Source organism: Aythya marila (assembly GCF_965140915.1).
Source record: "Aythya marila genome assembly, chromosome: 1".
Taxonomy (NCBI): domain Eukaryota; kingdom Metazoa; phylum Chordata; class Aves; order Anseriformes; family Anatidae; genus Aythya; species Aythya marila.
The window spans coordinates 139,158,209-139,185,121 of NC_139042.1; the positions used below are offsets into that span (position 1 = coordinate 139,158,209).

The window sequence follows — 26,913 nt, forward strand, 5'->3', positions numbered from 1 at the left end:
AATGCAATTACACATTACAAGCAAGGCTAACAACGTCATAACCCTGGAAAATGCATTATAAGAGCTCCAACGATCAAGTTATTGAAACGTATTATATGTCACGTTCAACAAAAGCCTCCTTCACCAAATCGTCCATACAAACGCTTCACCAGAACAGTAATTACAGCGAAAGAGTGCCACCTACTGAACCACTGACACAGCTTGCTGCAAGCTTCTACAATTTTCCTCAACAATTTCCTACTCAAATACAAAAAAAGTCCATCTGTTAACGTGCTGAAGTACACTACACTGTGTGTTACCATTAAGTAGCAGCACCTTGAATTCTGAAATGCAAACTGCACAGCGTTCAGCCAAATGTGTAAATGCGAAAAAGTAAAGTGACCTTAATTGAATCTTGTATTCATGCTGGAAATAATTTCTGTTAATATGCCAGTCCCACTGGTTAAAATGGCCACATTCATATTCAACTGATCTTCATTGTGAACATGCATATACAACAGAATTTAATGATTTTATATTGTTAAATTAAACTTTCTAGAGAACGAGATGTCATATACCATGTAGTCCCACCATTAGATACATCATCATGTATGTCAAAAGCCAATACCAGATGAATAATGAAAGTGGATAAACCCACCACGATGGACACTATACAAGACGTCTTCATTGGGAAATTTCTTCTCAAATAAATGTAAATTAGGCAAATCTCCCTCTTGAGACACGAGCAGTTAAACCTATCTAACCTGCCAATATAAAACACATTTATGTGAAGGTATGACTTCATTATCTTATAAGCTATTTTCAGATTCCAATAGCCATTTTGTCTCAATAGCTACATGGCAGCAAGTTTCACATCCTGAGAGGACACTAAGCATCTCTGCAAAATTACGTCACTCAGGAGATTAAAACAGGAGAAAATATAGGACATTTTGTGGGAAGCATAATACTGAAGTCAACCATGATTTATTTTTTTTTTTTAATAATTCTAATAATAACAAAAGGGGTAGCATTTTAAAGTACTGAGAACAGATATCCAAGTTAAGAAATGGATGTCATCTTGCTGAACTCAGATTTTCATTTTCCCCCCTTTAGTAAACACATACACACGTAAAAGGAACTGAGGTTAATTCTCTCTCCCCCTTTCCCACTTTAGAGAATGAGATTAACACTCCTCACCCCTAGGAGTGTTAAAAAAAAAAAATATGTAGAAATGGGCCCAGGCTGCAAAAAGCCTGTATTTTTCTCATCTGTACATATGGAATCAATGCCCTGGCTTACACCTGCATACTTACAGTACAGTGTGTAGAACAGAGTGATGCAAGTCAAAGAACCACTGATTGTTGTAAACAAACAGGTCGCAAGACATTAATTTCTAATTAAATACAACTTTTTTGCTTTCTTTTACTTAATTCTGAATGAACTAAGTCATAAAACTGAACTGAATAGACTTAAGCAAAGGAAGGTCCTTTCTGTACCTGCAGGAATGCTTCTAGTCAACAAAAACTAGTTCAACTTGACAAGAAAATAGATTTATATCACTTAAACAGAGGGTTCTCCCAATTGTTGATACTTCTTTTAAATTTCAATGGCAGAGACAACTGGTGAAAACAATTTATGTTATTCGAATAAAAACTTACGTTACTTAATCTTTAAAATAGGCTACCAGAATTTTAATGTGTTAACTTTGCATTACAAAAATTTAGAAGACTATTTAAGCAGTGAAGTTTTAAGTATATTTTTATCCTTTCCAGGAAGTCAGTTTATGCAATATTTTGTAAAGGAAACTGTCTGCTTTGTCTGTAAAAGCAGGTCTTGGTGTTCTCCAACACATGGGTTCTTCTGCACAAGCCTGCCAACATATCGCTCGAACTCTTACCTGAAGAGACCACATCTCTAGTGACAAAAGGTTACTTAATCTTCGTGACCCATTAGATTCACAGTTTCTCTGACAAGAATCTCAAAAAAGATGCTTACTCAGTGTCAAATATGAAAGAGTGGCTAAGTCTTCAAGGTGAAGGCAGTACTTTGCGGTAATACTTTAGCAGCACAGCTTCATCAAGACAGCATTTTGAATTTTAGTGGTATGAATTTTAGCTGGGCAGACCAGACCAGACACAGCTGTACCTCCAATGCATCTTGAATAACATTTCAAGTTTTACCCTGACACATTCAAAGCACCTCTGATCATTTTAAGTATGCTGACTTATTTCTCTGACATACTCTAAAACAGAAACTCGATTTTCTTTTTTTTTTTTTAAAAAAAAAAAAAAGTTTACAACAGTGAGGCTTCTTTAAAAAAAATAACAAAACTGCCTTCATTTAGGACTTGAGGGCACCTTACTTCTCCTATTCCTCTCCAAATGGTTCCTTCAGGTTATGTATTAAAGCTTCTGTTTTGCACATGGGAGCACACGCTGGATGATTCTGAAATCAAAGGCACTCAAAGCATATTCCTTTACTCCTTTGGAAAGCTGAGAAGTCTCTAGCTTTTTTTTTCTACAGTCTCTAGCTTTTTTTTTCTCTAGTCTCTAGCTTTTTTTTTTCAATCTACAATGGCGAGTGGACTTCCAAAAAAAGACCATCCATGAAATTAAACTCCAGCTGTTTTTTGTACCTTTATTTACCTTTTTTTTTTTAATTTTGGCTCATAAGGACAGAAATGTGAGCTTAAGAGAGCTGCTCAGGTGCTCCCTTCTGACTGGCAGCCAGAATTGCATACTTCATCTGCTGCAAAAGAGCACCAGCATTTAAGTAAGAACAATATCTTCATTGCAGTTGTGGCTAGAAACTTCTAAAACATTCTCTAATATGACAGGATCCATTGAGCTAAGCCCCAGTAAACCTAAGACACTGCAGTGCCAATGGATATGTATTGGCCATGCTCATAAGTTAATGCAGGTCTCAATTCTTGTACAATATTTCCATTCACATTTCTGATTCTTCTTCCATCTTACCATTTACAAGCATCACTAGATACTCTGTAAATGTGCACTGTTAAGTCTGCTGTGACTTTATTAACAGACACTGCCTTTTGGATTTACAGTCCCCAGATCAAAGTAATTTTGATCCATCCTTTCTTTGGTAGCTAAAGGCTTGTAAGGTGCAAACAAAAACCTGTAAATCCACTTCCTAGAATGAAACAAAATTGCCAGAAATGACCAGGTAAACACCACTCACATGCTTTTGTAGTGGTCAAAATAAAGAAGCACCTTTGAACACTAATAGCATAGGATCATGCTAAGACAGATGTTGGAAGCTTATTGGAAGTTTTATGAACTTACTGGACACCTGCATAAGACACCAACTAATTAAATAGTCCAGACAGTTATTCAGAGGGGTACATTTAATACTTAACAACAAAAACGCAGCAAAAGCCATGCTAACGATATTGCAGCATTTTATAAAGCATGGATGACTTGTGGTTTTCCAAAGCAAATAAGAGAAACACCGATGTTATGAATAAATCTGAGGAACAACCAAAACTGTCACTAAGAAAAATTTTCGCAGATGATAAAGCAATTTCATTCACTATCCAAGACCTTACTTGCTGGTACAGTTGCGGTCTTAGCGCCGAGTTCTCAATCATAGTGTGAACCATGGTGATTAAAGGTTCATTCTCTTTCATCTATTTCAAATCAGGAGGAGCATACAGCAAACATCAGTTTACAGCATGGCTAGATTTGAAAGACGACACTGTAAAATATAGCCTCTACTTTAATTTTTTCTAATAATGCAGTAGATTACATTTTACCCCATGCTTTTTATATATATTCCATCATTCAGTAATATCAAACATCTGACAAGTTCAATGATAGCAAACAAATGCAGCAAAACCACATAAAAATACTCAAACCAACGAAATGTTAATTGACCAAACCTCTCCTTTTTAAAAAATAAGTGCTTAAAATAAGCCTGGCTTTGCAAGATATAGAAATGAAAAGTATTATTGGATTATTCAATAAGAACATTCAAACCTTTATTAAAAATCCTTTAAATTATAGTTTTAATAACTCAATGTACATTAAAAAGATGTAAGCATCCTCTTGGAATACTGAAGAAAGGTTTAGCCTTACGTTCATGTATCACAAAATGCCTTTATATACTGCACTGTTTCATATACTTAGGAACTTTGAATCATTAGTCTTTGCATTTATCCACCCTCATATATAGTGTGCAACTACTTTGGGGCTTACATTTCTGAGCTGGTCAGACATAATTTCATATAATTTGTATTTATTTCCACATGTGCAAATTAAAAAAACAGGTCCACTGGTTACTACAGTAAAAATCGCTTACATCTAGGATTTCAAAAGAGTAAGCAAAATATACTAACACTGGATTTTTAATCTTAAAAATAGACCTTCCTAATACTAAGTGAAAAATTAAGAAAACTTAGCTTTCATCTCCAAAACTGCAAAGTAACTTAAAAAACACTATCCCCCTACTATTTTTGTTAGGCACTTTAGGACCTATTTAACAATAACTGCTTCATGTATGGTTATGCGGAAAGAAGAGTGTTGTATGTGTGTGTACGGATATTTATGACTGTTCACTCTGCTTTTGTGTGTGTATACACACACCATAAATTTGCTTTGCAATGTTTAGTTTCTCAGATTGAAAATGCTACAGAAAGCCAGAGTTTTTGATGCCTTTCAGAATTTCTTGCCTCTATCTAATGATTTTAATTATTAAAAAAAAACCAACAAAACACCTAGGTTGTACATCTGGAGAAATATTTTTTTCTCCTTATAGGAAACATTTTTGTTGTGTCAGATACAGGACTTTTTGTTGTTGTTGTTTTGCTTTGCCTTTTTTTTTTTTTTTTAACATAGTATGATCAGGTGGTAAGTTAATTGTTCAAAAAGGACAATTTTCTTAGGAAGGCAAGTTCACAATGCTCTGCTTGTGTAAGGCAGGGAAAAAAAAAAAGCAAACAACTGCTTCCATTTGCTTCATCTTCTACAGCACTACATAAACAAAACTAGAACTGATACAAGAAGTTGTTCTCCTTTACATTAAAATTTTGCCCAGAAAGTGGGTGCATTTGGTGATACCAAAAGATATATCAATAGTAAGGTCCAAAGCCAAGCTATCAAACTACAGACAACTGAAATATTTGTAAACATTAAAATTACTGGCTGAAATGGTTTATTAGCAGTATGCTGGTTTGCAAGGATTTTTATTAGGAGGATTTCAAGAGCTTAAGCCTATTCAACTTTTTTTTTTTTTAAACATTTTTCTTTTGACTGATAACACAGTGCCAAAAATAATTTCAGTGGAACTGTTAAGAGTTTTTTCATCCACCTGAGAAAAAAAATGAAAAGCGTTTGCTCTAAAATTGTTCCGAAATAATGTTCTGTCCTCCAGCCAGCTCCAGCTTCATCTTATATGACCTTCTCCGGTACTTTTACTACCACTGGCTCTTAACCATGCTTACTTAACACTGTCTGAAAACACCAGTTACTTCCAGAAAAGTTCCAGTTACTTAAGAAAAGAGATCAAAAAGCAGATTGATATAGTAAAGCTGAAGTATCTTCATAGCAGTCAAAAATATCCAACCTTTTTTCCCCTTTAGGAAATCAATGCTTCAAAAAAAAAAAAAAAGTCAGACATTTAACTATTGAGACATTCATGAGAGAGTATGTACCTATCACATATTTGTTAACTAAAGCTAGCACACACAAGGCGATGTGCACTGCGCAAAATTCAGTGCAGCTGGATACGGTGGCAATGCTCTCAGGTAAAGAGAACACCTCTTTAGTGCTCTTAAAGCATTACCAACAGGCTATTCTCAAACAGAAGCTGGACACTACTCACATTGAATAAACTTCTACGTAGGTCAAGGAAAAATGCTTGTTCATAACAGAAATCAGCCAATTTCCTCTCACTTAAAAAAAGTCGATTTTGTTTCTCAAACTTCTGTATAATAAAGGGGACCTCTTAAATCCTGTAATACGTTTGTTGTCTATAGATGTCACAAAAATCTCTACAAATTGGAATTAAGATTTTCTTTACACATAAGCAAACCGAATCGTAAACTGCCTGATGCCACACAGCAACAAAACCAAATATAATCCAGCAGTCTTAGTTTTCTCAGTCAGCCATTCTAGTAAATACCTGTTTCTCCCCAGTCACTATCTTTGCTTTTCTCTTCACTGATGTAGGATAGAAAAGCCTCTCCCAGTTGGAAATACTGTAACACGCCTCTTTGACATGTGATATACCTGAACAGCTCCATTACTGATGAGATAGGATCTGACTGGGTACTTTGTGTTTTAAACTGTAAACCCAAGCTATTGACAACTTTTTCTTCCTGCCTCTCCCTAAACTCTCTGCTGCACCTGATAATGCCCTAGGACTGACAACACTTCAGTCTGTACTGTTCTGGTGGCATCCATCAGCTGAAACAGCGGCTCCCTACCAGGGCAGCTGACCTCACTGACGAGATAACACCGTATGCTATAGGTGACAGACTGCACTCAGCTTGGCAGTTTTATCTGTTTCTTCTCAAGCTTCCTGAAGGTTAAAGTAGCTGTAACAGGACCAGCCCAAGCTTTTCTTCCTGCCTTGCCTCTGCTCTTTACTTCTCTGTGCAAAACAAAGAAAGAAAAAGCAGTCTTCCTTCCTGCCTTCTTTTCCAGCAATGCTGCTTCTGTGCAGTCTTTTTTCCACCCAGCACAGCCCCTGTCCTTGGGTCTGTCTTGTTCCTCTAGAAAAGAAAAAGGAAAAAAAAGAAGCAACAGAAAGAACAAGAGTGGCAGCTGGGTCACCTCGCTACCCTTTCCAGGTAACTTGAAAAACACAATTAAGAGTAGTAGTAACACAAAGTGCTGCTAATATAGGACACAGAACTTGAGACTGAAACAAGAAATAGGTACAATACAAGATATGTGGCAACCCTATCCAAACATCTATTGCTCTGTTCTGTCCTTCTCACATTTATGACCTTTTTCCAGAACCACCTTCATCATCCCACAAAGAGGGCAGTGAAGAGGAGGAAACAGGAGCAAAACATCGAGACAGTAGGGATGCTGGCTATTGGACCATCACTCCTTTATTTGACAACTTCTTGTTCAAGTTCTGTTTATTTTTTACACACCCCTTGGAAACCAAAAGAAAACAAAAAGTGAAGGTACCAGAAAAAGTGAAAGAAATATACAAACAATTTAACACCTAAACAATACACATAAATAGCCATTTCAACAAAGACTAAAAAAAAATAATATGTAGCAGTGCTTGTTCATGAGACAAACCAGCCTGGGATAGGCTGAGGTCACTACAACAACATGCACAAAGAATTTGAGATAGCCTGAGTTCATTAGAAGAGGATTTTTTCAAAGAGCACCAAATGCTCTGAAAAAAGTATTTGGAAAAAAGAAAAGGAGTTTTTGATACTATTTATTTTCAGAGATTAAATAAGACTCAAGTGGAAATACCTCATTTAAATACATTGTGCATTTAAAAGTCAGAGGGTAAGTGATTATGCAATTTGGTTACAAATGTGGATAACTAGGAGGAAAGGCCTCAGACTAAGAGAAATTTAAGTCTTTTCTTTACAACATAAAGAAAAAATGATAAAGGACAAACTAGTAAAAAGATGTAAGTGAGACACTACCCCTAGAAGCAAGGGTACTCAAAAAGTCTCAGGAGACTTATTTAATACAAGTTGATGGCAGTATTATACTACAATAAGGGAAAGAAGAAAAACTGAGGAGAAACTAGGACAAATATTCCAACCTGCTCTTCCATGATTTTATTATTAATATATTTTAGACTTGATAATGATTTCTTACTGTAAGAAGTGCAGTAACTTCTTGCATCTTTTGTAGCGGCAATTATGATACGTTCATAAGATTTAGGCACTTCCCTAAATTAATTAAACTTATTAATTCAATTAATAAATTTATCACATTACATTTAATCTGATGCAAGTTAAAAGGAAATCCTTTGCACCACTTTGCACATTATACAAAGGCCATTCTCCCCTCTTTATCCTGTCTATTACACTGACAAGCCTTGCTAATCAAGTAGCAGCATGGAAGAGTTTCACATTTCACATGGAGTTGTTGTTCCTTGGCAATTAATTACATTTTTGCATATGGAATTATTCCCTTATTCGAAAAAATCATGAACTGGAAATATTTGAGTTGAATTAAATATATCAGTCTAATTTAGCAATTAGGAAGGGCAGTTTTCCCTACTTTTAGGCTTCCTGCAGTCCTTTAAAGAAGATAAAATCCTTAGAAATGCATAGCTATCTAAGTGGATTGGTCACTGTTTATGCCTTGTTTCCAAGAGATCATAGGAAGATAAGGTCACTGGCAAATACGCACTTGCACGTACATGTGTGTTGAAATCCTACCACTGGAATATAGAGGACATAAAGCTAACTATTCTTAGAGCTTCTAAGTGCAATGCTGTGAATTATGCAATGCCGTTCTAAGTATTCTTAGAACTGTTAAGTGCAATTTCATTAGTAGAAAGAATATGAGAAAAAGCAATCAAGATTTCCATATTTTTTAACTAACAGACACATATATGCTTATATTTCCTTTAAGCTCTTATGATTGTCTTTTATACGTGCTGTTGAAAATTCACCATTTAAAAACTTCTCAAAGACAACTTGCAAACAAGTCCCATTTGATCATGCAATAAAGACGTAAAAAATGTGGTAACTGTTCCCTTGACAATAAAGTAAGTTGGCAAAGACAGACTTATATCCTCAGACCAAAAGTTAGCAGAATTTATAAAGAAGATCTTATATAAATCTTTAAGAAATAGCTGAGTAAAAGGAGAAAAAGCCATTAACCACACTAAGATTTATTTAAAAATTTTCTACATGTTTGACTTCCCTTTCATTTTATGTCCTGTGGAAACAGTTAATTATTCTTAATTTAGAAACTAAAATAATCAGAAGCACTTATTTTCTGCAAAATGTATGAGTATCATATGAGCTTGGAAATATAGTACCACTTTGGTTAACAGTTGTAAAATGCTACAATTAGTGTAATTAAAGGAAGGCTATGAAGAACAGAAAAATTAAGTGGAGTACTTGGAAAAGTTTAGTTTGAATTTATTTTTTCCATCACATGCCAAGTCTATAATAAATTAAGATACTTTGTGCTACCTAAAATCATCATGTATTAAATATCCAACTTCATAAAAAGCACTAAAAATCATTCTCCCCAAATATTTCCAGCTTGACAAGAGCAGGCAAAAAGCATTAAGAAACGTAAACACACAAGAAAACTGCAAATCCCACCTGATGATCCAAATATATGGCATTCCTTTGAAGGTGATGCGAAAGAATCTCACTCTAGCAGGCAGCAGTCAGAGGGAAAAAGGAAGGGAAGGGACAGAAGGTGCAGAATGCATGAAAAGAGTTTTAAAAGATGTAAACTAGACAGTGATCTGTTTTATACAGAAACACAATGCCTTTTTTTTAAATGATCTATTAACAAGTTTTGACCCCAAAACAGAAGCAATGAAAGTTCACCATGAATCAGACTATGAACTAAATACTACGTCAGATTTTGGTTTTACACATAAAATATAGTATGCTCACATGAAATGCCTACTTAGACAACTATAGACAAATGCCTACACAGACAACTATAAACCCCTTTAATAAATCTGTTTTAAACATATCCTGATTTTTGCACAGAATTCATTAGGATTATATCTGATACAAGGCAATATAAACAATGAAATTAATATCACAATCTTTCACTGCTATTTTTGCTTATAACAGCAATCAGTTAGAAGCCCGTAACTTTAAACTAAACTACAATACATTTAAAATATTCCTATGTCATTTTAACTCAGCTAATATCAAAAAGCTATGAGCTAAAACCTCCAAGGGTTAATAGCAGAACATCACATACACAAAGAGACAACCGTAATCTATTCTACACCCACAGTAGTCTGAGAGTTTTGCACTCAGGGTACAGTGCAAACTGATTAATGAATAACTAACAGTTAGTGAGAATGGTACATGACACACATTGCTTTATAGCTGACCTTTGGGCTGCTGGCCTCAAGTTTTAGTTGCATGAGCTGTGCTAGTGTGTGTTCCCGGATACTACTCAGTTCAGCTTGCTGCCGTCTCAGCTTTATTAGCAGCAGCGTGAGCTCCTCTGGCTGAAGGAGTGCAGTGTGAGAAGCCAAAGAGTAGAAAAAAGGTTAATTGGTATCCTAAACAACACTTAACTAAAATAAGGGTTCTTAGAATCTTTCTCACAAAACCTTTTTATAGCGATACAACAAAAGATAACATTTTCCCAAATTGACCGCTTTCAAATATATAACAAAGAGTTAACTTTTAACTACTCAAAGCAATTAACACTGCAAATGCCATAAAAATCAGAGCATTCTGAATAAAGGACAAAATAAGTGGGGATTTTGCAGGAGAAAGTCTGTGTAGCCCTCAAACTTTTTCTGACATGCGTATCAAATTGAAGATACTGACTTAAATGAAGGGAATTAATTCCAACCCTTAGGATATCATTAACTGTACACAGACAACCATTTGAGCTTGGGGAAAGAATCAGAAAGTGCCCTCAGAAAATTTAGGTTTCTAAAACAGTTCTTCAAATTTCTGCATCAAGATTAAGAGTAAAAACAAAACAAAACAAAACAAACAAAAACAAAGATAACTGAATTATGTCAGAAACAAGCATCTTTAACAAAAAAAAATGAACTATCAGGGCAAAAAAAAAAATAAATCAGTCCCTCCTTCCACAGGTCTGAGGCATTAACTTTTATGACTAAGAGGTACAATACAGCCTTAGGAAGGGATAAAGAACAGTATTTTAAACCCAAGATTATATGAATACACATATTCATATAATATGAATATAAATATATTCATATTTATATTATTTATTACACATTATTTACATATCACATGAATATATGAATATATGAATATGAATATGAACACACATATTCATATTCATATAAAAGTTTGTGTTACACACACAAACTTTTCTTTTTTTTTTCCTAGGTAATTCTACAAAGCTTAGGTCAATTTGGAAAAATCTACCCGAATCATTCCTGGGAACCACTTCTATTAGCAACACTTCAAAGAAGATGAAACATTATTAACATCACAAGTATTTTTGTTATGTTCCTGTTTACTTCTGTTTCTTACACTTCTTCAGATCTAAATCTTAGGTTAAATATTAATCCAACATTTTGATTTACTTACAAGTTCCGTGAGCTTAAAACAAAAAACAAAAAACAGCTGCTTGTTCTCTGCCACAGTCACAGAATTTCCCTGAAGCAGAGAATAAAATGGCTCTAGAGAACAAGGTGTTAAATTACTGAAAACCAAATGCCAGGTTTTTAGAATAAAGAAGAAAAATGTCTTAGAATAATGCATGGCACTGTTGTGAGCGTGTACCTAAGTAGCCCACAAGAGGGAGCAAGGGATTTCCACGTAGCTTCAGTTGTCAAAACCATTTGCTTTTAAGGAAAACCAACACAAAAGCCAAATTGTCCAGTGGCCAATCTTGCTCTTATATTACCCTTTCAATACCTGGATTTTAAATATTTGATTTCAGAAACAATGCATAAAAATCTAGACTGCTATACAAGATACTTTCAAGTTCTCTCCAAAAATAAGTGCTTTCAGTCTGAAAATTTTTTTTCAAAGCCCAAGAAAACATATTTGGAAACAAGAGAACTGGAAGTAGCGTCTTTGAACAAAAGGAATAACGAATCATATTTTTTTCAAGATCAAAACTTTTTTTCATATGGCCAAATCCCAGTTTTAGCACATTAAGAATCAACTACTTGATGGTACTTAAATACAATGTTTGCAAGCTTTTTTTTTTTTTTTTTTTTTCCTCCTCAGAGGAGTCCGACCCTTCCCTTGACATTCACAGTATTGCAAACAATTTTTAACATATCTGTAAGTGCTGTAGTTTTGATATAACTCTTGGGACTCTTGCAACAAACATAACAGACTTTTGTTTAAAGAGCTACCTGCAGATTGTCCTCCTTCTGGCTCCTGTAATGCTTGTGTACTTCTGGTTTCTACGGGCAGAAGCTTGGACCTCCTTGCCCCCTACACCCTGCTCATCACCCCAATTCCAGTAGCACAGCCCAGGAGAGCTGATGGGGCCATGAACCCAAAGAAATGTCTGCGAAAAATAAGGTGCAGAGATAAGGACCAGCTGCCAAAGGCTATCCCGTAAGTTGCTAAAGATGCCAGAGATTCATGCTGGGAAGTGCAAGAAACAGGGGGTTTAAGCTGTGGAAGGATTAACCCAGGAGATGTTGCCCACGGTATGATTCACAGTCTGTAGTCTCTATTCATAACTGCCTCAAAGATTACAGAAAAAAGATAAACACAGTTAAAGAAATCAAATAAATTTAGGACAGTTTCTTTGCTTTTAGCCAAGAGTCCTGTTTCAGTTAGGGAGATGGACTGTATCCCCCAACATTATTTTGATGAAATACCTTCAATGAGAGCTCCAAGTCTATCACAGCAAAATGGGAGATGTTCAGAAGAGCATAATTTTACCAAATGCAGTTTTAGTATCCTTAAGATCTCCCCAAAAGAGTAAATGTTGTTTCTAGAATTTTCTTAGTAAGTATTGGAGAAGTAAGTATTCTGTGATACATCACTGAAATTCCTGAGAGGGTGGAATATATCAAAGATGATTACAGAAATCCTTATTTCTGAAAGAAAATCTGGACTTAGTGACTACAGAATATTAGAATTCAACTTAAACACAGAGAACTTCTTTACTTGTTTAAAAAAAAAATCCACCAATTAAAATAAAGTTTTCATTTAATGTAAACTCTGAATAGACTAAGATTTCAGCGTTGCCTCTTCATACTTAAAGAATTATTCTTTAACTAAAGAAAGAAGATAAAAATGATGTACCAAATAAAAATACAACTCACTGTTTTGCCTTGGAGGCTCTGAGGAGTAACAGGCTGTAAACTCAGACCTGCTGGCATTGACCTTCTCTCAGGCACAAAGACATGCTGTACAAAAACAAAATCGCACAGTATGACCCATAGTTATCTAGAGACTGAGCAACTATTCAATATGAAAAAAAAAATAAAAAAATTAAGCCATCTTCATGCTCATGACTTCATGCTCTCTCCTGACCTACCATCCATGACACTTCAGTAGGCTACCTCTATGTTTTAGAAATACCTGATTTCATTGTTCATATATTGTTAACAGCTATCTCATAGTTGTTGCCCTACTGACAAGCCCACATAAACAACAGCAATCTTAGTTTTTCACTTATCATTGAAAGATGTTTAAAAACCTAAGATCTTTACATAGGTGAGGTGGTTTAAATCTTAAGTTTATTCTACTGATTTTAAACCGTCTTCTAATCACCTACCTCTTAAAAACAAGTTAGCGTTTTTAAGTTAATGGGAAAGGCTAGTTATGTAACTAAAAAAATACAAACAACTGACGGGCATGAAAAAATGAAGAAAAACAGGAGTCTTGTGTAAAAGACGCTAAATATGAAATGAAATACTAATAGGAAGCATTACAGATGGTAAAAAATATCAGAAAGCAAAACATGGCTGAAACGACAAATAAGCACATACTCTGTATCACTGATCATAGTGATATTTCTCAGATTTGCGAGAAGAATTGATTGCTAAATTTCTAGTGCAGTTGAGACTTAAAGGATGCCAAAACAAAAAGACTCCTCTGTTTATTATGGAACTAAATTTTTTTTCAAAAAGAAGACTTAATAAATAACTGTACAATGTTTAAGCTGCTTTAAAATGAAGTTAAAGATTTTTTGCCTGCATCAGCAGACACTCCAAACTATAAGGATACCTGAGCTGAAGATTCAGGAAAAAGCTTCAGGAGCATTTTACACAGTCAACTCTAGGAAACCACATTCTAATTTTATATTCACCTTAATGAACAATTCTTTTGTAATGAACTCCAGTCTCTTTAAAAACATGCATAACACAAGCATGACAGATAGAGTAGAGCCACAGACATTGGCACTCAGGTTTACAATTTTTAGTCTTTCTTCCACTGATGAGGACTAGCCAAGTTATGTTAGTCAGGGGGTAAGGTTTTATGCAAATGGTCTGATCTTCTTTAGTGATTTCCCTAACAACTCCAAGGCATCAAAAGAAACTCTTACACTCAGTTTTCCATTGGAACCCAAGGCAGCCGAAGTTGTGGCTGAAGAATAGACTAGTAATATATGGAAAGAAATGTGGGACTTTCAGTCCTCTTGGAGTTCCAATTAGAGAAGCTAGAAGGAAAAAAAAGATGTCTGTACATACAAAAAACGTATTATATTCAGAACAAACTATTCTGAATAATTCACCTTCTGTCTCCTTTTCTTCCTTTTAGAGAAGTGTAATATCACAGACAGTAATCTTAGGACATGCTTTGCCCAGCATGTTGAAAAATCATTATTATTATTACTAGTTTCTTATAACCATTAGATTTTTAAGTGCTTTTTAAAATCACACCTTTCTCCATGAAAAAAGCAATACAATTTAATCTTCATTGCAATCAAATATGACAGTTCAACATGAGCTCTAGAGTGACTGTACACTTTCTAATAGAAATCCTTGTAAATATGTTTGACTATTTAAATAAGTATTTTACCTTAGTATGATGCACCCTATGTCTTCGATCAATAGTGACATCTCCTCTTTGCACCGGTGAAGACACTTCTGACCTGTAGGTGCGCTGTGGGGAATATCCTTGGAAACCAGCTATTGAACCATGGGAAGGTGAGGTGGGAATTGAATGCATTGTCTGATCAGAAATATTAATCATAGTTTTTGGGCTACTTAAAGTACTGTGTCTAGTAAGAGTTGTTTGCTTATTGTAAAACTGGCGTTGCTGCCACTCATAGAGCTGCCACATTGTGTCGTCACGCATCGACCTTCGTTTTTCCTCGGCTGTTACTGCTCCCATGGTTCTGTCGTAAGTTGAAGGTGTTACACTACAGATGCTTTCTGGCCTTACTTTGCTGTTTCGTGGCAGTGTTCTGTAGCCTTCTGGGTACCGTGGTAAAACTTGAGGTCGATGGCTTGGCATATTCCTTGGTAATGTCTGATAGGAGATTATGCTGAAACACAAATTTTCTTTTTATTAGTGGACAGTGTTAATATTATGGCAATATCAAGTCATTCAATACAGATGAGGTTTATCTACCTATTACCTTTTTTGAGTACTGCAAGTGTCATTTTAAAAACATGCAAAAAATCAAGATGATTAAAGGATCACCTATCTTGATTGAATGCACTGTAGCAGCTGAAACTGGATCCCATCTCTGATGAAATACTTAACTAAATTCAAATGTCATCTTTTTACCAGTTTAATAGTCTAGTGATGACAATTATAGATCAAGTCTGTTCTATATGCTAGATAGGTCCATTTTTTTTACGCTTATAATTTCTGTACTGTTCCAAATATAAAGCCCTCTTAAATATTCATTTTCAAAAGTGAGAAATTTTCCTGTTGCTTATCTAATAAAGCCTAAAGCAATTACTATGGATATTAAATACGCATTTTTAACAGAGTAAGAGAAAATAGCTGTAATTGTCAGAGGACAGAATTGAGGTCATAAACACAAATAAGGATTCATTCAATCCTTATCTAAAATTCTGATAAGTACAACTTAAAGCCATTTTCTGCTGATTGCATCTGTGACAGATACTTGCCTAAAGACAACGAAATGATCTCAGATTGGACACGATGCAGCCATCAGAGGGCAGCAGCTTCCAGCTACACCCTGGCAAGCCTACTTCAAACTGAAACCCTGGTACCACAAGGCAATAGGATCTGAAGTCAGTTCTGTGTGACTTCTGTGCCACAAGCACATTAAAGAAATGATGTAGGGCAAAAGGCAAAATAAAACAACATTATGTATGTTAGGTACTTATGAAATAACTTAAGGAAATTGATGACGGTAAAAAAACACTTTTCATTGAAAATAGCTAAACTGAGTATTTATAATCACCTGTATCATTTTGTTGATGAAAGCTGATACAAAAAGCTTTACATGCAAAGTCTGCTACAGTTTCTGAAGCTTTCCAAGAATTACTGAAGTATTATCTCCATTCTGTAGGTTGGGCAGCTTTCTAATATCACAGAAAATTTACAAAAAACGGAAAACGGATTCTCAATCCTGCTCTTTTGTTGCAAAACCTAGCTAAATGCCTCTACATTTCTTCACACAATGTGTTATTAATGATAAGGGTTTTTCTCCATCTCCATACTAGAAAAAAGCAACCAGGACACTTCTAAGTTCAATTTCAAACTTTCAAAAATACAATTTTAGCTGTTCACAAACGGGTGTGGCAAAGTCTGATATTTTCCTGCAGATGGCTAGTAGCTAGATATGCTTCAGTCAGTGAAGCTCCTCTTCTATTTTATTAAGGGCACAGTAATCCTGCTGGATTCTTTAAATATCCGCGACAACCTGAAGAAAAGCTGCCCGAAGTTCTTAATACACAAAGACTGCAATTTAAAGTCTACATGCAATCAATTACGTGTATTCTGGAACATTTAGGAAGGTGACATATCCATCATTTATTACCAAATGAACAAAACTGTAAGAAGTCCGACCACCTCAATATTAAACCTTGGTTTACATTGTTTGATTAAAAAACCTACAATTGATTCACCAATTTCCTCTAGATACTTGCAGAAACAACCTTCCAGTCAAATCCAAAACTGGAGAGTATTGCAGCTTGCCTGGCATGCAAAATGACTTTCACAGTCAATCAGGCAGTCATGCAGACCATGATGTTGCAAAATATTTCTGCAAACACCATCATAAATAGCTCACCACTTAGGATGAGGTTTACATGGGCAAGGTGAGGAGATGGAGGTTAAACCCTGGATTAGCAACAACAAAACAACACATGTGATACCATGCAACCTCTCCTCTGTATTTTTCACTTTTCAGGAAGACTACTCACTTTTCACCAAAGGTGTGTTTTGTTTTGGGTGGAGGAAAATTAACCCTATCCTAGCTGAAACCAGGATATTTACTCATGACTGGCTTGTTCAAAATTCATTCCATAAAATAATACTAAGTAGAATGATTTTGTCTTTAATAAAACATACTGGGTTTGTCCTCCTTAAAGCATCGGTTCTCTTTCAAAACTATGTCTAGATCCATGGAAGTGGCAGATAACTTCAAGAATTAAAACATGTTACCATCATTCCCATTAATTTCTGAGGCAGTCAAATTACCAAGTAGACAGCCTATTCTGAAAAATCAGTAGTTTTACAGTGAACCCTCTTCATTCCAGACTGAGGATAGCTATCAGCTCTTATTTTGTACATAATTATTTAATTGAACCTCTCTTTGCTAACACTTTAGTACTATTAAAGTCCTAATTTTTGTTTTTCCACAGATTCAGCTTGGTCCTTCATGATTTCTCTGAACATAGAGTTGTATTAGAAAGCATTTTTGTTACAAGTCAGCAACTTCACCCCATAAAGTCAAGACTACTTTTCTCAAAAAACGAAGTAATGAGTTTAACAGGTCTTACCACAGCCTAATTATTCCCTCACCCCAAACTTTAATATAAACTGGAGCTTCTTCCTACTCTCAGTCACCAGCTTCAGTTGTATTTAAATTTCTGTCTCCAGACAGAATCTGACAAAAACAAAACCAAAAAAAACCTGCACATTTTGAACACACCACTACGCATTCCAGTAATTATTCAAGGCCACTTCCACACAAAAGTAAAGAAGACACCACAAGGTCAATTCTTTTTCAGCTGCTAGCTTTATGTAGAGTTACAGTTCAAAGTAGCTTGTGCTATCACTGCCAACCTTAAAGCAACAAGTGTTCTCTATAATCAAGAATAAAATATTGCTAATTAGTAGCATATTGTTAACAGTACTTCCTAGTACAATGAAATCAATTTTAGGGTTTTATGCTTGCTCACAACTGAAAAATGGCACAGCTATTCAAATCTCTATGGTTCAGATGCAAGTTTTAAAGTCCAATTTAAAAAAATTTAATTGCATCATAGAACTTTCTCAGTTCTAATTATATAAGCATGCATATGAAATATATGTTAGGTTGTGCAAGTCACTCTCTGTAGTGCAAATTTCAAACCTGATCAAACTATTTATGTTGAGTACTTCATGAAACAACGCATTAACAATCCCTAATTATATTTAATGAAGGAGTAAATGCAGTGGGGAAAGTTTGAACCAATTTTGGCAAGTGTAGGTCAAACTAATGTAAAATTTTTGCTGTTTTGCAAAAACTGAAAAAAAAACAACCCCCATATTTTGACATTTGAGGAAAATAGATTTTCTGAACTTGGTTCTATTTGAAGCTCTAGTTCCCAGATCTTCAAAATATCTTCTGTGATACCATCTCCATTATTTCTAATCTAATGTAGCATTATTATTTTTTAATACTTTATTTCTAGAGCTTCCTGTTTGTAAGGCAGCCACAAAGCAGCATCCCTATACTTCTGTCAGAGAAAAATTGCCATCAGCACAAAATTCAACATTGTCAGTCACTCACATGCAATTTTAAATGTTCAAGAATAAGCATTGGAGCTCAATATTAAAACTGGAAGGTATTTAATTTCACAAGGAACAAATTGCTAGGCATCAAGTTAGGCAGACTTCTATGACTTACTCCTACATAAAGCTTCTGTCTCTCTGATTAAAACCTGTTTAAAGTTTAAAAAATGCATGGAATATATTTAAGATTTTCGGATAAATATTAGTATAATAATTTGTAAATAAAAACACTGTAGACAGGGCACTTTCAAGAACAGACTTTAAGAAGGATTTTTTTTTTTTTTTTTTTTTTTTTTTTTTTTTACAATTTCTCTCTGCTAGGACAGAGATATTTCTAACACCCCAAAGGAGTATCTGGCCATTTGTATTTATTATTAATAGTTTAATAGTTTATTATTAATAGTTTAATAGCTTAATAATTCAATGTTAATAAAAGACAAACAAGAAATCTGTTCTGAGTGGGCACCCTGGTCCTTCTTACAGAGCACAGCAAATTATTTACTTACATAATAGGGACTGAAAGATAACATAACTAGCCAGGGTAGAAGTTTAAATATTATTTGGTAGAAAGACTACTTTAAAAAAACAAAAAACACAAACACATAGCACTTACCCTCTTGCTTCTTCCTCTTGCCCTTTTCCTCTTTGTATTTTAATCCACTGTTCCAACTGCAGCATTGAATTAGTTCTCTGCATAACTCGTTCAGACTCCATATGTGATTGAATTGCATTGTGCTGCCCTCCATCTGCAGCATCTGCCAGGACAACTCCAATGGCTTTATTCTCAGACCCATTTAAATGAACTGGTCTAAAGTGTCCAGCCTGAACTGTGCTTATGGGTAGAGTCCTGTATTCTGATCCCAAAGTATTTAGCTTTACACTGTTAATTTTCGTTAATGGTTTATCTTGCCCAACTTTCTGAAATCCATATTTTTCAGCTTCCAAAGCTTTCTTCTCTTCATTTTTGTTCGCTTCTTTGTTTTTCTGGTTATTCTGTGCCTCTGGCTTAATTAGCACCCGATGGTTTGAAACATTATTGGCCTCTCGAGGTGGTGTATTTTCAGTGGTTAACTTCTCAACTCTACAAAGGAGAATATATGACGTTATAATATCAACAAAACATTCATTAAAAATAATAATATTAATAATTAATAAGTGAATCCCTTTCCTGTATACCAGGGTTTTTCTGGTGGTCACTATCCAGATATTTTAAACTAATATCTTGTCTTTGAGAAAAATGTCCAGGACATGTTTTCCCAATCATCACTGGTAACTTCCTTCCCTCCACCCCCCAGATTCTTTTTCTTTGCTGTTTTAAAAACATTTGTAACATAGTTTTGTTTGTTTGTTTTATAACCAGCTTTATATTAATCCCCCTTCACAAAACATGCACTAAAAAGAGGAAATAAAGGAAGAGTCTGAAAAGTGTATGTTCAATTCCCAGAGGGCTGGACATTTAAACAGTAAAAATATTCAGTAGTTATTCAAGAGCCAAAGCTTCCAGATGTCAACAGCCTTAAATTCAGACTATTTTTACGTCCATCTTTAAAAATGGTAGCAGATTACACTGTTGACTAGCTTGTGATTCACAATACCACTGCATTTAACATATAACGATATCCTTTAAAGAAAACAAACAACTTTTCATGGTCACTCACATCAATTAGGTTTCTCTGGTATGCTATCACTTCAGCTGTCATATATTTTAAGGAAAATAACTGTGGCTTCCCTAATTTTAGGGGAGAAGACAGCTGCTGACTAAGGGAACTGCACCACAAAAACAATGGTATTTTTAAACAGCTACTGCTTTACAGTACTTACACAAGTAGTCAATGCACATAATTTTATTAACTAATGTTTCAAAAACGTCGAGAAACTGCATCTTTTTCAGCACAAAGACATGATCTTAACATCCAGCTCTGATAACGACATTTTTTATTTCCACTTACCAGAAAAAACAAAACAAAACAAAAAAGCTGAAACATATTGATCAACATTTTTGGGTATGAGATGAAAGGTGAAGAAAAAAATGTTTTAAATGTATATCTTTTTATAAAATGAAACTAAGAACAAAGCTATTTTAAGACAGTGTCAGACCAATCTTTCAGACTGCATGTTTTGGCAACGTTATTCATCTTTACAGTTTTGTCCAGTTCAAGTGCCTCATCCATTCGCAGAGGCCATCACATATATTTAATTGACCAACAGCAAATGAATGACTACTCCACTGAAAAGTGCTCTAGTTCCAGATAAATACAATCATAACAGTAAGCATTTTTGCTTACCCAATCTTGAACATAAGGCGAAAACGTATAACAAGTCTATATAGCTTAAAAAACGTGTTGGGGAAGTGAACTGCAAACAAGCCAACTACTTGAGACAGAACTCTAGTATATGTATAAAGGAGTTAAGACTGTAAGGTCCTTACGTTATCTGCTGTTAATGAAGTTGGATACTTAATTTTAGATGCATCTCCCATTATCAGTGTACTCTTGCTATGAATTCTCAGTGATACAAAGGGAATCAAGAACTCATCTTGATAACTACACCATTTCAAACAAACAGCAAGACACCAATGTCTGTTGCATATGGTACGTGAGTTAGTGTGTGAAATGCACATGTACTTTGTGTGCATTTCATACTGTGATACTTCACATGTGTATATGAGATGTGATTTTCTGGGCATTTCTGACACAGCGGTGATGATCCCAATGTCTCCTAGGTATTTCACTATAGTATGAAAGTCCTATAAAATTAGTTCTATTAATGTAAGCAGCTCAAAACAGTCTTTCTAAAAAAAATATTATCTTCTTCCAGTGATTATTCCTGAGCTGCTGACACAAAAGTGTGTACACATCAAGTGTATTGCAAACAAAAATATTCACATCAATGACCTAAAACATATATCTCTGGCTACTTGTATCAGCATTATTTTTAAACACTATTTTTTTTTTCTTGAACAACATTATTGAATGAAAAGGCTAGACGCATCTGGTGCTTTTTCATAGCAGAAAGGGGAGGCTAAAATTTCAGCCAACAATAGCTTTTAGAGGAAAAAAACCCTTGATGTAGAACCAGTTTTTACACAGACGTACACCTAATCCATATTTTCTATAGTTTCCAAGTATCAGCAAAGAAATACTATGCTAATCTCCTGCTATGCTTTAAAAGTGATTTTTTTCCCCAAAAAAAACTTTAGAGAGTTGTCAAGACCCAAACATTTCTGACAAGGTTCCTCCTTAAGGATATATGAAGAACAGGATCACCTCCTTATTCCACCTCAAAACTGTACTACCTAGTGATGTAACATAAGATAAAGGAACTTCCCAAGAAAAAAAGTGAATTAAAAATGCCATTTCCTGCAATTATCAAGCCAAAAGGGATAATAAAATTTAATCTTTTAGCCAGCACTCAATAGTTTGCAAATAAATTCTAAGTAATACTTCGGGAATAATCCCAAATACAGGTAATATTATATGTAGCGTGCCTTAATCTACCCCCTTACATAACACTTTATATCAATCTGCCTCAGTGTGCTTTACTGTAGAGAAGCAGTAGACATTTTACGGATGGAGAAACTGTGGTGCAGACAGAGTATGGCATCCCTAAGGACATTCATCAGATAGGTGGCAAAGTCAAGGCTTAGCATAGTGTTCTATCCATGTTATCATACTTCTCACTGTAGATCTTAATTTAAAAAGCAATGAAAAAGAAAACCACATAATTGTTTTTCCATACTACCTATGTGCTTTATCACTTGTTACTATGGTTATATGCAGCAGAGCCAAGCATTTCTATTTGACATCCTTTCTGATGGTGCAGTGGCTGAACGACTGATGTTTGAATCGATAAAAATAGACTTTTGGGCTCACCTTCAACTTTGTGCATCAGATCAGTCAAATCAGTGTAAGCAAGAAATCTCTTTCAATAGCAAATTTTCCAAGAGGGAAAGAATTATCAGAAACTAGAATGTAAATCTAAGAAATATAAATCCATATTTATTTGTCTCCATTTTAGTATCCGCCTCTCAAAGACATTTAACAAGACTCATGGGGTATTCCAGAAGGATAACAGAGAAAAAGAGAGAATGAGCATCAAATACATGTGTTTTGGCTTATAAATTGCATTCAGTATAGATTTCTACTAGAAAATAAGTATGGAACAGTAACACAGGAAAAGTACTAATTTTAGCTCTTACAAACAAATCTAAAAGAATAAAATGGATGGGAGGGCTATGTAATCAATTATCAGATGGACATGAGGACTGCAAATGTACCGAAGCCAGCTAGAGACACTTAAAAAGAAAAAGCCATGTTTTTCAAACAGAGCACTGTCAGTGAACCCCCACTGTGGATGCTGTTATGCTAACAAGTGCTTTTTTGGCAGCTTTGCTTATTCTGTTCAGGGAGAATAACTACTAGGAGAAAAAAAACAAAACAACAGTTCTTAGTACATGCTGCATCATTCAGAAGAATGAATGAGGGCTCTAGCAGCTGACACAGTACAGGAAAATCATGCTCAAACCTAAGAGTGTAAAGAAATCAGCATTTAGAGTAAAATGATGATTGATGGACATCAGCATCCACAAGCACAAGCAAACAATCAGTAATCAGACAACTTGACTGGGGTCTGCAGTGTTACAGCACTGAATGAATAAAATGTTCTGCTAATCCAGAGAGGTTGTTTGAGGCTGTATTTTGAGTGATAAGCTTAAGTTGTTCCTCACTGATTACAGTATTTGTTGCTAATGATTTTGATAAGTTCCTCAGTACATTATTAAAATTGAATTTACTGCCTAAGTAAAAAAAAAAAAAAAAAGTGTAGTAAGGCAGAATTACAGTCAATAGGACCAATTTGTAATTGTCCCTTCCCACAGTTATATGTCATAAGGGAGTTTTTCTACTGCAAGTTTCAGTTTCAGATCAATTCTAAAAGAAATGGTTGTATTTTTGTCACCTCATTTCTATATTATGTTGCTCATTATATGTGGAAAGAAATAATTTTTTATGGCAAACCATGCAAAAGAAACCCACAAGTTATTTAAAATATTTGTTTTTTCTTTCTTTCCCCCTCTAAGAAAATCACAGGCTCAGAAAAAAATCAAGACAGATTCTAGCTCTGAAGTTATTTCAACCTGAAACATGCCATTTGACAAACTCTTGTGTTTAAATGGTCAGAGTACCATAAGCATGGAAGTCCTTTAACTTCTAGATTAAAAGAGCTATACCTATAACAATTCTGATTTATTACTGGGCAATTTATATTAAGCACAGAAGAGTTCCTCGATGTCAACTTGCATAAATATTTAAGAAAGTAAGCTCCTAACAACTCCAACAATTGTATCATAAGTAACTTGGTCTGTTAGAAAACTGTATTCAATATAATGACAGAACCTCTATGAAAGATAGAATTGAGAAACAAAGGCACTAGCTGATTTTTTCTTCAACACAAATCATTTATTCTTAAAGCTACTTGCATGCCAAACTCTATTTTACTTAAAGATGAGGTAATATGATACTTAATACTTAACAGAATTGTACAGTATTTCTTCTGGATAAGATCATATCCTGCTACACGGTTAATTTTAAGAATTGAATTGATAGCCAAAAGATGGATTCTTTAGAAACAGATGTCTGAGGGATTTTTTCCTTATTATAGCTAACAGACATGAAAGTGTTTAGAGACTTCAAATAGTTTTGAAATGTGTTCTCTCTCAAGTAATTATTTCAAGACTACTAGCAAATTTTTCAAATAGGTCAAATTTCTTCTGTTCATTTTTTTCCTTCCTGAATTAAAACAACAGGATAGTGTTACAGAGATGCTTTTTGTGTTTCTGTCACTTGTTTTGTCTGTCAGTAAGCTCATTCATCTTGATAACCAGGCAGGAAACTTCAGATTTCGCTGCTGAGTGCTTTTCTACTAGTTCCATGTACTACACTGATTCACCAGGGACTAAGATAAGCAGCTGAAGCAATGCAAGTCAGATAGCAGGAGCATGTAGCTGGATGAAAAGCATTAGATAAGTTCAGCTACACTGGGAATCCCCCCCATTTGCCTATACGCTATCAAACAGGCAGACATCAGTGCTGAATAGGCACTGCAGCTGAAAGAAGGAGATACGTGCGTGACCAAATGTTTGTGGAGGCTGGAATACCCTTAATTGCAATGGACTGCACATTGGTTATTATAAAGCAATCATGGAACCGCAGCCTAGGAAGAATGACGATCCCATAAAGCTGGACCAAAACCCCAGCACAAGATTACTATGCATCTTGATAGGCTCTACGGCAGGAAACATGACTGGACAGCTACATTACAAACCAATAAAAAAGTGAATGTTTACATCAACAAAACTTGTGATTGCTTATGTTCAAACAAATACCACAAGTAATACTGTAGCATTTTGTCCATATATTTGAATTCACTAAGCATGTTCTATACAACATACAGAACTATTACATAAGACTACAAAGACACTTATTAAAGAGGTTCTGTCAGAGATGTACCTTTTTCCAATTATTTTTTTCTACTATAGAGATGGGCTTTCACATGTTCAATCTTACGTTACTGCATACCTCAAATGAAGGTTCTTTCATGGGTTTAGAAAGATTCAGAATGACCCACTTTAGTATTACTACCCCTACAGAGTGTTTATATAATCAAGACTTTTTTTTTTTTTTTCAAGTTCGGTGGGTCTGATTTGGGTTAATCATCTCTCTGTCTATAAGCTACCACAGCTATCTGCAAAACGTTTGCAATGAAAGCCAATCCAGAGTTTTAAATTAAATGTATTATTCACTAAGTGAAATAACATATTTTGTTAAGGTAATCTCATTGCTTTAAATGCAATCTCTTTTAAGAGCTCTAAATTGAGAAGTTAAAAGGTGAAAATGCTATTATCAAAAAAGTATCAACGTTTGTGCTCTTATCTCACTCTTGCTCATCCCTTCCCCACATCATCTATTGTTCCCAAACAAGAGGGGGGGTTACAAGAGACGAAGAATAAAACATGTGTATATACAGTATGAAATCTTACATCAATTTTATAACAGTAATCAGACCTACCATTCCTCATTTCTAAAAGCTGAAATCTTTTATTTTCAGCAATTTGGGGACAATAAACAAGATAGATAACAGACTGAAGAATGTGTTATTTTTTTCTGAACTATAGAGAACAATGTTATTCCTATTAATCTACTTCACTATGCTATCCAATGTTAAGAACAAAATACTTCATATGATCTCTACCTATTCAAAGAATATTACAGTAGACAGCTAAGATTTCAACCTTTTGCTTAAGATTTGTTACTAAAAGATTGCACAGGCACCAATTTGGAACTGTTACTTGTTTACTTTTATCTGTCTGAAAGTCCCACAAATTGATGTAAAGAAAAGTTTCATTATATTTGACTGAGAATCTCTCAAAACATGAAAACATCTAAGATTAAAACTATCTAATCATTCTGCATCCCATTTAATACTTCTGTCAGCACCATATCAGAACACAGGATACAGAAATGATGCAAATGAGTTAAATAAGTTTAATGTGCTCACTCAAACAAAAAAAAGGTACCTTTTCTGTCTTTAGCATCTATGTCTATGGAATTTTATTTTATTTTTAAACTTAAGAGTTCTTAGCATTGCTGCCACTTATTTAACTCCAACATGGCAGGAACCAGCAGACTGCAGAAGTAGATCAACTGACAGCAGCTATCAGCAACAATTTCTATGCCATCAATAATGAGGAGCTTTTACATTTTGTATTGACGAGGTTTCCATTATAAATGCCATGGAGCTGACCCAAGGGACCACAATCAGGGAGAAAATGATTTTTCTGGATAGCCAGCAGCAGGTAATATTCCATTTCTGAGAACACAGGGCTTTCAGTGATGACTCACTTTTTATTGTCAACACTGGGGTACATAAAAGAAAAGGCTCCAGAACAGGTAAGTATAATTTTAATGTTTGCTTAACAACATAAAAGAATGTGCAGACTCACAGATGCAACTGTTTAATTTGGCCAGAACCTACAACTGTGAATTTGACACTTAACACAGGTTTTAGCCAAAGACTACCACCATTTGAGCTACTGTTGCTCTTCAGTCAGGAGGGCAGAGCACATCAAACACATCTGCGCATAGTACTTGCCATTGTACTCCTGATGCCCCCGGCTAAAGGAACTAGTCTTCACCCCCCCCCCCCCCCCCCCCCCCCCCCCCACATTCAAGGCATCCATATTTGGAACATAATTCCAAAACTGTATCTAATATTGTTAAATTAGCAGGGAGTCTTCAATACAAGGAGGAATTATCTCAGACAATTGATGATCTATTTTAAGGTACACCCTTTCATTTAAATAAGTCAAAGTAAACACGTGAAAGAAGTACATTGTT

At 35.0% G+C, this 26,913-nt stretch overlaps 1 protein-coding gene across 13 annotated transcripts in view; it reads right to left on the reverse strand.

The window, feature by feature from the left end:
* The window catches only part of PLEKHA5 (pleckstrin homology domain containing A5), a 166,934-nt gene that overhangs the window by 24,909 nt on the left and 115,112 nt on the right, over positions 1-26,913 (reverse strand). For 4 of the 13 annotated variants that reach the window (XM_082751727.1, XM_082751732.1, XM_082751735.1 and 1 more), the window contains exons 10-14: positions 19,134-19,601; positions 14,618-15,086; positions 12,916-12,999; positions 10,021-10,140; positions 9,263-9,316 (exon numbers count right to left, since the gene is read on the reverse strand). In XM_082751727.1, the coding sequence (XP_082607853.1) occupies positions 9,263-9,316; positions 10,021-10,140; positions 12,916-12,999; positions 14,618-15,086; positions 19,134-19,601 (1,195 nt within the window). Of the gene's footprint in view, positions 1-3,544; positions 3,626-9,262; positions 9,317-10,020; positions 10,141-12,915; positions 13,000-14,617; positions 15,087-19,133; positions 19,602-26,913 lie in introns of all 13 variants that reach the window. The other 9 variants (XM_082751733.1, XM_082751736.1, XM_082751730.1 and 6 more) reach the window with 3 other exon arrangements.